Below are 12,882 nucleotides of genomic sequence, written 5' to 3'. Positions count from 1 at the left end.
GATAATGCAAAATGTAGAGGAGTAGTCAGTATTTTGGATAATAGAATCAAGAATCAGAGTTATTTTTATTGGAGCTTAAAACTAATTAATCATATTTAATAGTGATAAATGTAACAGAGAAAGACAGATATCCGGTAATGTGGACGTGGTCTTATACCTCATTTAAAATTGAAGACTTAAACACCAATGGTCTAACTCTTCATCAGAAGAAGAAAATCCTAGGGCACGGTCCACCCAGGAGCTTAGAGAATGCCACTTGTGAATGAATAAAGGGTGACATTGAAGCAAGGTCAGGACTGGGCTTTAGTTTTAGTAGTCACTGATTACATGGCTTCTGCCTCCTTGTGACATTTTTGTATATTTAAAAAAATCATTTTAAGATTCAGTTACTTAATTCATTTTTATTCAGATTGTTCCATTCCCACAAAAACTGATTTGTTTTTCCCCCTAAGGTGATTGAGGTGGATGAATCAGATGTGGAAGAAGAGATTTTCCCCACCACTTCAAAACCAGATCAAAGGTAGTTTGGTTTTTTTAACTGCAAAAAGAAACATGAAAAATTTTAAATTATATAGAATTTTACAGTTACACTTTTTTCTGTCATAGAAGTTTAACAGATTTATTTTCAACCATTAAAGATGTACAAAATGAACAGACCAAGAGCTATTTCGTAGAGTTGATCCAGCATTATTCGAAGTATTTTTATTGAAAATTTAAATAATCTATGATTAATTTCCTTTGATCTTGATTACCCCAGTGATTTTCTTGATGAAGGACTATGTTCTCCCCAATTAACAGAAAATGGTTTTGCATTTTGTTAACATTTGATTTCAGCTGTTCTTTGTTATCGTATTTCCACATATGTGATAACATATGGTGCTGTGCTAAGCACTAAAAAGAGGACTACATAAGCTCACTCTGTCCTCAGAGTACTTATATAATTAACAGACTTTTTTTTGCCTATTACTCTAAAGCTTGACTTGATTCTGTATTACCATTTTCTTCTCTACATGTTTAGTTGAACATTGCTTAACTAGAGCTCAGTGAGTGAAGATTTCAGCTTAAGAAAACAATCAACAGCCCTTTTTTGTGTGCACTTATTTTCTGTGTTGTATTGTATTAGGCCTGGTGGGGACATAAACATGTTTTAATATGATTACTGCCTTCAGATAATTACATTGCAGTGCAACAGAGATAAACACATCTGAATCCATTTGAGGATGATTGAGTCAGCTAGTTGTATGTGATAGATTTTGATGCAAACCATGTTTGAGTTCTAGGGCAAGGAGTGTGGACTGTAGTGGAGGAAAGAGCTTCGTAGAGGAGGTAAAATTTAAATAGGAATTATTTGGAAAGGTGGAGTGAAGAATAGTAATCCCAGGTGAGAGTAATGACATTAGCAAGAGTTATAGAAATAAGAGGGAAATTGAGAAAAAAAGTTTTATACTGATGTCTCTCAAACTTTTTTTTTTGTGAACTCAACTTTTATTACTTGAGAAAAATTAAATTTTATTTAAAGTAATTAAAATTAATTTAATTTAATTTCTGCCTAACAAGAGAAATGAAATACTAAAGAGTGAAATTTGTGGGGGGGGGTAGGAGGGCCAAGAAACATTGTAATATCTAAGCTCCACTCTCCCACATCCCCTTACCCAATTTTTGTACTTTGGGAGCAATATTGACCCCACTGAGAATTAATGCTTTACTGAATTAAGGGTCTAGATTGGAAAAATTGGTTAATAAAGTTCCACATACATTTATGCATTCAGTTAAATATGCTAGATGTTGGGATAGAAAGATGAAAAATTACTTGCCTACAAGAATTTATACTTTACTGGTGTGCTAATATTACAGGGCATTAAGATCCACCAAGATAAATGTTTCATTCAACTATAATGAAATCTAAGTGCCAATGTCCTTCTGGGAAAGGTCACTGAAGATTTCCCAAGGAAGGTTACATTTGAGCTGATCATCAAAAGATGTGTAGGAATGCTTTGAAGGATGTGAAGAGGCTGCCGAAATAAAGAGTAATGTCAGAGGGAATAGACTAGTCTACCTTGAAAGGGTGATCAGGGAAAACCTCTGAGGAGGTCATATTTGGGCTGAAATTTTAAAGATAAGAGACTTGGCCTTGCAAAAAGCAGAGGGAAAGCACTTGCAGAGTCTGGAGGAGGAAAAGACCATAGTGTAATCTAGGAGCTAACTGAAGGGAGGCTCATGGCCACAGAGTAGTGGAAAAGGGAGGTGGTTTGAGGTGAGATTGGAAAACAGAGGCAGGGTAAATCAGGCAGCAGGAACACGTGAGCATGGTAAGGATTTTACTATAAATGCAGTGGGAAGCTGCAAAAGTATTTGGAGAGTGGAGTGGCATGATCTGATTTACATTTATAAAGGATCCCTGTTGTTGCAGGAGGAAGAGTGGAAACAGGCTGAACAGAAAGGAGGTTAGTGTAGGTAGTCCATAGTCCAGGTAAGGGAGATGACGGTGACTTGCACCAAGTTGGTGGCAGGGGAAATGGAGAGAATACACAGTTTTGGGATGTATTCTGGATGTAGACTTGGCAGAACATGGGATGAATTGAGTATTTGGGTTGAAGGAGAACAAAAAATCATGGTTAATTTTCAGATTTCCAGCTTGAGTGCTTCGATAGTGCTCAAGGGCAAAAAAGAAGAAATGGATCTTTGTAGGGGATGATAAGGCATCCAAAACTCTGTTTTAGACATTTATAGTTTGAGGTGCCTGTGGCATTTTCAGGAGGCGATGTTGTAGACAATTGGAAGCATAAGTCCAGGACTCAGATGAGAGGTTTAGACAAGTATCTAAGTTTCATTCCCAACAGCATAAAGATGGTATTTAAAGCCTTTGGAATGGATGGAATCACCTCGAAAGAGAAGGTAGAGAGAAAAGAGGGCTCCTGTTCCAATCCTGGCATTTAAACTTTTAGCACTTGGACAAAGTAAAGAAGCAACAACAACAACAAAACATGAGGAAAAAACCCTGTAGAGTTTAGAGCTACAGAGGCCAATACTAGCCTTTGCAGAGTAAAAAAAAACCAAGATAGGCACAGATTAGGTTGGTTTGTGTATTCATGGTAGGTAGTTGAAGGATTTCTTTTAGCTCATGTGAAGTTTTACTTGAATTCTGCAAACTGAGTTATATGTATTAATCAGGACGCCTTTGGTTCTAGCTGGTAGAAACCCAACTCAGATTCACTTAGGGAATAGGAGATTTATTGGAAGAGGATTGGAATCTCTTTGGTCATTGGTATTGGGATATCTATAGGTCACTGAAGAAAGAGTCCTTTTCTAAATACTTGTTTGGTTGTTTTCGCTTTTGTAAGTTAAAACACACACGTAAATCAGGCCCAGCTCTCTGATTTTTATTCAGTATTGGATCAATAGTTGAGTAGAATATGGAAGTTTAGCTAACAGAGAGGCCTTATTTTTTCGTTATTGGAACTAATAGAAATACTATTTTGGTATGTTGACCTATATTTAAAAGTATCAAAGGGAAAAAAATCTTGGTTTTGTTTATGATTTTGAATGGTTTACTTTTCAGTAGAGTCTTATTTAATCATGTAGTACTAACAGTAATAATAAACTGCAGTTGTTCAGCACTTCCAACCTGTCAGGCAGCTCTGAGCCCTTTATATATGAATTTTTCTGGTGATGCTCACAGTGTCAGATATAGTTATGCCTTTATTATCCCCATTTTCCATATGAGGAGCATGAGTTAGGTTAAGTCATTTGCCTAAGGTCACTCAACTGGTTACACAAGCCAGCCATTCTGCTCCAGAGCTCATCTGTGCTGCTGCCTCTCAACATAATAGATGAAGTTCTCGAACTATTGTGCAAGTAGTAAGAATCATTTCAATTATGAGACGCTGTTTAGAAATTGACATTTTAGGAACAAATCTGAAATCAACATTGGCAGGTTTGTTCCTGATGTCATCAACTGGATGACAATTTATGCTGATTTCACTGAATTATTTAGTGATAACATGGTGTGAATGATTATTTCATTTATAATTTATAGTATTAAGCTCTGCCATTTACTAGTTATGGGCAAGTTATTTGATTTCTCTGTGCCTTAGTGTCCTCATTTGTAAAATGGAAAGAATAGTATTTACCTCATAGGATTGTTATGAGGCTTAAATGGGTTAATATTTTAAAACAGTAAGTACAGCTATATAAGTACAAATGGCAACAGCTATATACATGCTTATTAAATAAAATAAATAACCACCTAGGGAAATAGAACAAGATAACAAGAAGAACGGTACACAAAATATAAATGCAGTAATTTTGCTGGCAGCTTAAAAAGGGAAATAGCTTCCAGCCATAAAACTTCTGCTGCCAGTTGGCAGTGGAAAGCCTCCTTTTCGCTGGATAAATTGTTCCAAATTCTGCCCTGCTGTACTGGGAATAAGAGGGCTCTTCCAGGTTTGATAGAGCTGCAAATAACCACCCTCACCTCTCAGTAGCAAGGGAGAGACCTGGCTCCATAGGGCCGGGTGGAGGGGAAGGGATTGGGAGGGGACTCTATGTAACCTCACAGTGTAGGGAGCTAACATTTTTTGAGTATACCTTTATATGTGCCAGGCACAGCATAAGCCTAATTTAACTTGTTACCTTACACTGAGAACACTGCTACAACTGACTTATTTGGCTAAACCTCTGCAGATAGGAATTCTTACTTATGGCCCCAAATTATACCTGAACAAAAATGGAGAAAATGTTCAACTCTTTATACTCAATGTGATACTTTAACCCACCTCCCTCCAGCTGCTATTTTTGACCCATCCACATGAGGCTAATCAAATAAAATACTTTTAGCATCCAGGACAAAAATCCATTTATTTGATTTAGCAGTCGAAACTGCTGTTTCCTTTCCCTTCCACCACTGGTTTCTAAGGGTAGGAGAACTTGTACATAAGATTCTGTAGATCTTGGGACCTCCTTGGGACCTTCTGTTACAGAATTATGGCTGTTGCTATGATTAAATGAGCCACAATCCATCAAAGATGCCTGGCTTGTTTTTGAGCCCCTTTGGTTATTTGTCTGAGGAAACATCAGAAAGCAGGGTCAGGTCTCAGTGGGTGTTTTTCCTACAGTTCTGTCCCCCTCCCCTCACCCTTTCCTTAGCCCCAGCAGTAACAAAACAGAAACCTAATTTGCCAGCCTTGGCACTATAGCTTTGTGCTCCTGCTGAGCTGCTGGTTTCTGTCAGAGAGAGAAACAAGTCAACAGTTGACCAGTTCCTGCTTAGGTCAAATTCGGAGAGATTGGGACTCACCCAGATTGATCAGTTGATAGATTCGCTGATCCTCTACCTGTGAAGCTTTGTTGCTCTTTAAATTTGCTTGATAAATCCCTCTGTCCTTTAACTTTTGTGCATAAGAACCTGTGGATTTTTCTGTTCTCTTGTCCTGACACAGGATCCTTGACTGTCCACTTTTTGGTCCAGATGATACTTCTTTTGAAATAATAACATCTTAAATCACATTAATAAAATTGTTAGCTAAGCATGCACAAATACTGCTCTGTTCATACTTTCGTTTAAGACCGAAGTTGGCAAAACTTTTCATTAAAAGACTGGATAGTAGTAAACATTTTAGTCCTTGAGGGTAAAGAGTCAAAATTGAATATATTATATAGGTACATATGTAACTATTTAAAAGGTAGCCATTTAAAAATGTGAAAACATTCTTATCTTACAGGCCATAAAAAACAAATGACAGTTTAAGATGACTTAAAACTCTTGTTAATACAAAGACATTAATATTGGAATATAAATTTCATTACCACAAGTTAAGCTTTGTAAGGGTAGGAATTATGATTTTCTTGTTCACTGATATTTCCCAGGGCCTATCAGTGTCTGGCAAAGAGCAAGCACTCAGTGAATTTTTGGCATTTGAATTGAATTGAACATGAATAATTCACTCTGAAGAGTGGTGAGCCTTTCCTAAGGTCCTTCTATCCCATGACAGAAATATAACTGAGCTTTGAAGAAAAGCTATTTTAAATATTGCCACATTTTTCAGAAGTGGGGGATGTGATAGTAGATATATTATAATATATGCTAAGAACTATAATAATAAATGTTAGGCAGTGTTCCAATGTTTAAGTATTACAACATTTGATCTTTCAAATCTCCAGTGAGGTAAGTACTATTATTATCCCCATTTTACAGATCAGGAAATTGAGGCCCAGAGAGGTTAAGTAACTTGTCCGAGACACACAGCTAGTAAATAGGGAAACTGAAATTCAAACCCCAGCCTCAGAGTCCTTTTTCTAATTACTAGGTTTTATTGCCTGTCATATAGGTTGAATGGAATTATATTAGATATTTTTATGTCTGCTATTAGATTGAAAACCTCACCAAGAAAGGCACTTGTGATACATTCTCTGCTTTGTTTTCTTTGTGTTTTCCATGTTTTTGCCTCAGGTGGTCAAGCACATCATCTAGCAAACGCATGTCCCAGAGCCAAGTAGCTAAAGGGGTTGATTTTGAATCAGATGAGGTAATAAAATAATATTGTTACATTTTAATGAATTTTAATCTGTTTATAAATTTTTAAATAGGGCTGCTAGTTAGTTGGTAAAAATAATTATAAAAAATAATTTGATTGGTAACCTTCCTTTGAATGTAGTTAATGTTAAGTATGAGTAACATCTGTTGCATGCCTGTCATTGTTATTCTCTCAGATACAAAAGGCCTACAGATTTTTAAAATATGATATTCACTTATCTCTTAATTTGACCCATTAACAGTAGGATCAGAACAGCTTTCCACCTTCTGCCATTTATCTCTGGAGAAATGGTGTTGATGATATCCTAAAGGCATTTAATGTTATTTCAATAGAATATTAAATAGAGTATTTATATGCTTTCCTTGTGTCATGTATAAGATGATATGTGGTGGTGATTTTCATGTGACAGAGGTATTAGACATTGACTAAAGCGCCATCTTGCAGGATACATTGAAGGAACTCAAATTCAAGTTGGTTATTTGGAACAGAAAACCATAAAATCTCTTCTAGCTTGAATAAGGAGGAACAGGAAGAGGTGTAATCAGGACTTGCTGCTTGCCCTTTATTCATTTGTTATTTCAGTTTAGCTGGATTAAAGATACAATGCCAACTCTACTGGCCTTTGCTTTTCTTCCATGGCTGCCATCTGAGGGCCTTTGCTAGTTTTTGTTGAATTGCTTGCAGGTGTCCCTCATCAGCCTAACACCATCTTCAGTTTGAGATTCAGCTGCTGCTATCTTGGTCCCTTATCCCAGCTGTGGTTTTGAAGCAGCTTGATGAGAGGACTCACTGGAACTCAGGCTGCAGAGAAGAATGGCACATAGAAGTTCTTACGAACAAAACGATACAGGGAAGAGTCATTTTCACAGGGGATAGACTTTCGCTTTTCTATTTCCTTTATCAATGTGAATAACTTAGCAATTTATCTTTTCCCTTTCTCCCTTCCTTAATAGCTATTTCACTGCTGAAATAAATAAGTCCAAATAAATTCTCAGTGAGTATTAGAAATAAAAATTTATCCTAAGTATGTGTGTGTGTACCTAAATACATGCTATAAACATTTCTCTCAATCATTAATCTTAATTAAGGCAAATAGGCATGGGTAAGCCAGAAAAAAAATACCCCTTAAATCATTTCTATTTGACTTTGAATAGTTGTTTTTTTTTTTCCACTTACATTTTATTATTGGTGTATCTGCTGTTCTGAAAATTCATGGCCAAAAAAATAAGCCACATGGAGAGCTCAGTCTACTGATTAGATACCTGCATTGCCTCCAGGAGGAGAGCAGGCCGTTGTTGGCTCATTTGTTAATTCCACGGCAGCTAGATATACATGTGGTTATATGTTACAGTTAAAAACTGCAAACTAGTTCATGTTAACTGCAAAGAGCTCCTTTATAATAATTTTCTATTATACTTCAGTTTGGATTATCTCTGGTTTAGTAGCAATTTCTGCCTTTGATAGTAGCAGAAAATGAATTACTATATAAAGGTGAATTTGTGTTTCTCAAGGCATGCATTCCTCACCCAAAATAGCTGACTTAGCTGACATTTGAATGTATTAATACCATCAACAAAGCCTAGCACCAAATAATTATACCTTTTATTAATGTCTTAAAAGAAAAATAAATAAATAAATTGCAAACAAATTTACCTTCTCCTCTGAATATTTTGTTATCCTCATCAAATTGTGTAACTTGGGCTTATCCAAAATTTGTTAGTTCTTTTTATTCTGTTTAATTGAATTCTTGCATGATATATGATATTCCTCTTTATTCTTAACTAGGCACATAATCTGCAGCCCAGCAGCATGAGAACTCTCTGAAACTGAAATACTCCAACTTCCTTTTCCAAAATATGTTTGAAAGATTGCTTTGTTAAGTTATTTCTTGCATCAGCCTGAGTGTGGCTATCTATTTCTAGCATTAAAATGAGAATTTAAGAAAATAAAGATTATAAGGGGAAAGTAAGAATTATAGCTATTGTGAGTTAGATCTTCTCAATGTGGCTTATATTTTTGGCTATGAATTTTCAGAACAGCAGATACACCAATAATAAAATGTAAGTGAAAAAAAAAACCTGTTGAAAGCCAAATAGAAATGATTTAAGGGGTATTTTTTTTTCTGGATTACCCACACCTGTTTGCCATAATTAAGATTAATAATTGAGGGAAACATTTATAGTAAGTATTTAGGTATACACACACACATGCTTAGGATAAATTTTTATTTCTAATACTAAGAATTTAATTGGACTTATTTATTTCAACAGTGAAATAGCTATTAAGGAAGGGAAAAGAGAAAAGATAAATTGCTGAATTACTCACATTGGTAAAGGAAATAGAAAAGTGAAAGTCTGTCCCTGGTGAAAATGACTCTTCCTTGCATTGTCTCATTTGTAAGAACTTCTATCTTGTCTTGGTAGAGCATGAAATGATCACTAACCTAACATTTGTGTGTCATTTCAGGACGATGATGATGATCCTTTTCTGAACATTAATCCTTTAAGAAGAAACAGAAGATAATATATTTAATGGCATGTAGAAACATTCGAGATTCAGGATAAATCAAAACATCGCAAATAGAGAGTTTACAGTTGAATGTTTTTCTTAGGAATGGCTTTCTTTGTCAGATAGCTCCTTTTTAAAGTATTGCTGTTAACAGAAGTATTTGAAAGAGGCTTGCTTAACAAAGAAATGATGTATTAGAATTTATATTTTTGAACATTATTTCTAGAACATGACTCCATTACTTGAGAAATTTCTCAGCTCAAGGGCATATATAATAGGATTGGTTCTCTTTATTTTTTATCTTGTTATCATTACCTGAGGATGCTCTGTAAAATTCAGAATGTTATTTTTCTGGCATTAATATTAGTGTATATATTGCTAATGGAGACCTTTGCTTAATATCATTCTTGAGTAAGGATAAAAATAAATCAAACATTGTGTTCTTCTGTTTCATTGTCAGAGACTATGCCAGTATTCTAAAGTGGCTACATTTAACCAAAATTTAGTGAAAACAGCTTATAAAATTTAACCTCATAATTTTAATAATTTCTAAATCATTGGTTTCCTGAAGGTTAAGCAGTCTGTATGAAACCAAGCCTGAGCCCAATTTACTACTAAGTACTTTGCTTTTTCTAAAACTTGTTTTAGAGTATATGTCACTGAGATTTTGAATGATTAGCTGTACCTTACACTTTTAATAATTAGATATGTTTGTATTAAAAATAGAACAGTCTGTCAGAATTGTGTTTTTTATTTCAGTTGTAGCAAAGATTTCAAACGATTGTGTTCTCATTGAATGGCAGTGATTTTCTCTCTTCTCATTAATGATTCTCTCTTTCTCTTATGTTTCTATGAGGAAAAAAGTTAAACATTTTTTAAACTATGTATTCTTAAAAATATTGAAGAACTTTTTTATGATAGGGTAGTCAGTTTGAATCTTATGGTTATATTAGATTAAAATATTGAAATGCAACTTCTATGGAATATTGATGCCTAGATTTCTCATTAATAATAATTTATCTTGATGTTGGTTCATATAAAATATTTCTGAATGGGCAATTCCAGAAATCTTAGTGAAGCTGCTCAGATTAATTTTGTAATTTCTTACTTGTTTTAAAGAGAAATGAGAATTTGACCTCTTTAGATTTGTTGAACAATCCCATCGTCCCCTTTAAGACTGCCTCTGAGAGTTTTTCTTCTTTTGATCTTAAGAAGCAGCTCTACTTAAGGCAGACTCCTTAAGGAAGGATAGGTACTGGCTGTACAACAGCCTGACATTTCTTAATATACAGAAATAAATACCTGACAGCAATATTCATGACTATCATAATTGTCAGATCTAGATTGTGTCAAATATAAGAAGCAGAACATTTGGATAGTAGCTGCCTCTATATTATGGCACCTTTGAAATGGCTTAAATAAAAAAATTGCAGTGTAACATTCTAATAAGTTTCTTTAAAAATAAGGAAGTTGGCAAGGGTCTTTCTCTACTGCCGGCTGGAGGTGCCCCATGAGGAGGGGTTCCTGGGAAAAAAGAATAAGGCTTCTCCCTTTTTAAAAATTGCTCTAGGGTATGAAAGAGGTGCCAAATGGGACACAGTGGCTAAGAAAAGTGATTACATGGCAGTTACAGATGATGAAAATCTTTTCACTTAGGTCATTTTGTGAACAGTAGCCTGTCAGGCCCTAGAGATTTTGTAAATACAATGTGAAAGAAAAACCTTTTTGATTAAGTATTTTTGGCATAGCTAAATATGCCATATATCTTTGCCATTCTGTATTGATGCAGCAAAATTAAATTGTTTTTGACAATTTTCATACTTTCATATAGGAGTGTAGAGGGCTCTCTGATGATTGCAGAGCAACTGCAGTTCCTTTTGGAGGCTCTGAAACAGCAATGATGAAAACATTCAGGTGGAAGCATCTATAGGAAAACCTCCGTCACTTACCAAAGAATGAAGCTTACTTCAGTGTTTTATTTCCTATCCTAAAAAATAAACATAGTGCATTTACAAGAGTAAGAATTCATTGTAGTGCTGGGAAATTCAAGCATTTTGGCATGTGAACTTGAGTTCAGGTACAATGACAAAAATATTTTCTAAACTTGTAAAATTGTGAAATATAATACAGAAAGGTCAGTACAACATATTTGTACAATTTAACAAATAGTTATAAAGCTAGCACTCATATAATTGCTACACAAGCCAAGAAATAGAATGTTAGCACCCTGGAAATGTTCTCTCTTTTGTTGGTAACCACTGGCCTGACTTCTGTAATTCTTACTTTTGTCACAAGATGGTGCCTCTACCATTAGATGCAACTGCAAATATAAAATTAAAAAGTTAGTACAGTTTTGCAATAAATTAGAAACCTATGCAGTAATACCAAAATTGGCCTTCTAATCTCATATGTAAATTGCCTTTCATATTTCAGCTAGCTCAACATGTTATCGTGGAAACTACCAGTTTGATAAATTTTACTTACAGAGGTTAAAGAAGAAAATGTTTTAGTTTTTAATAAACAAAGAGAAAAGTCCTTTATTAGAAAATTGAGTAAAAGTCTCCCAACATAAAATTTTTCTTTTGGAATGTACTATATTTAAAAATAACTCCCCTCCTCCCCACAGATACTTTTTTGTATCTGTCATCATATATTGAATTCATACTACTCTGTGGCTTTTTTAAGCTAATTATCATTAAGATTATGAATGTTTCAGGTGATAAAAACTTGGGGTTTTGAGCCCAAAGAGCTTTCATATTCTTGAATGAAAAATGTCCACTTGTAATCATTTGCTTATATAGTTCATTTTAATGTTTTTGAACATGTTTGTTCACTGGGAATGAAAATACTAGAATTTTAGCTTGATCGCTGTAAGGCCAGTTCACATAGCTTGCTTTTGCCGTGCACATTGTACATCTTTACCCTGACTTTGATCACTAGACCTGATTTTGGCTGTTTGTAAATTTTAACAACAATACATATTTATTCTTCAAAATTCAGCCTTTAAGATGTGTGTCAAAAGGCCTATGTTTCCCTGTAATCCCCAGACATAACCTGTCAACAACTTGGTGCCTATTTCTCCAGTTACTTTCGTCATGACTACTAATACAAATTGTTGACTTAGAGCCCTGAATGATATGGCCAAATAGTTTTCTTCTCATATCGAGGTATACCTCCACCTTGGTACTTACTTGATGTCCTGATTTTTTCACATATGCTTTGTCAACCTCTTTTAATTGAACCATAATTGCCTATTTTGAGGGATAACTGCACTGCTTTAAACTGTGTAATTTAAATGTTCTTGTTCAGTTTGGGTCAAATAAAAGCATATCTAATCCTTGCTGCCTTGATGGCAAAGTGGCAAAGTGATTTTCAAAGTGCTCTCAGCTAGTGAATGCATATGGTGGTTAATGAGCCCAAAGAGGCTCTGTGGATGTTGGGCTGGTCTGTGTGGCCACACTTTGTTCTGTCTGTCAGGGCCACTGTGCACTCCTGATGAGCTGTGCAAATACCCAAAACTAGCATGTGAGTACTCTTCGTCACAGGTTCATTTCAAGGGCTTCATGTTTATTATATTTAAAAATCAGTATTTTCTACACTCAAGCTTACAAATATAATTTCAGTCTACCTATTAGTGTGTTTGAACTGATTGTGGGGTACATCTGGGCTTCAAGCAAATTTTGTTAGAGGCAAAAGACCATTGCACGGTAGGATGAGACGTGCAACTGCATTTCTGTCGGTCTTTCAATAGTCTGGAAATAAGATTTGTGAAATGAGGGCATCCATTTTATATTCATTAAAATGTCTTACCTTGTTTTTTGTAAAAAAATTAGCTACAATG

The 12,882-nt window shown here is 35.0% G+C and overlaps 1 protein-coding gene across 3 annotated transcripts in view; it reads left to right on the top strand.

The window, feature by feature from the left end:
* MRE11 (MRE11 homolog, double strand break repair nuclease) overlaps positions 1-12,381 on the top strand; it is a 77,226-nt gene extending 64,845 nt beyond the window's left edge. For all 3 annotated transcript variants that reach the window (XM_037841142.1, XM_037841140.1, XM_037841141.1), the window contains 3 exons: positions 453-520; positions 6,449-6,524; positions 9,000-12,381. In XM_037841142.1, coding sequence (XP_037697070.1) covers positions 453-520; positions 6,449-6,524; positions 9,000-9,056 — 201 coding nt within the window. In that variant the 3' untranslated portion in view covers positions 9,057-12,381. The remainder of the gene's footprint in view (positions 1-452; positions 521-6,448; positions 6,525-8,999) is intronic.
* Positions 12,382-12,882: the final 501 nt, after the last annotated feature.

Source organism: Choloepus didactylus, chromosome 6 (assembly GCF_015220235.1).
Source record: "Choloepus didactylus isolate mChoDid1 chromosome 6, mChoDid1.pri, whole genome shotgun sequence".
Classification (NCBI taxonomy): domain Eukaryota; kingdom Metazoa; phylum Chordata; class Mammalia; order Pilosa; family Megalonychidae; genus Choloepus; species Choloepus didactylus.
The sequence above is the reverse complement of the archived record's forward strand: the minus strand, read 5'-3'. Positions and strand labels throughout refer to the sequence as shown.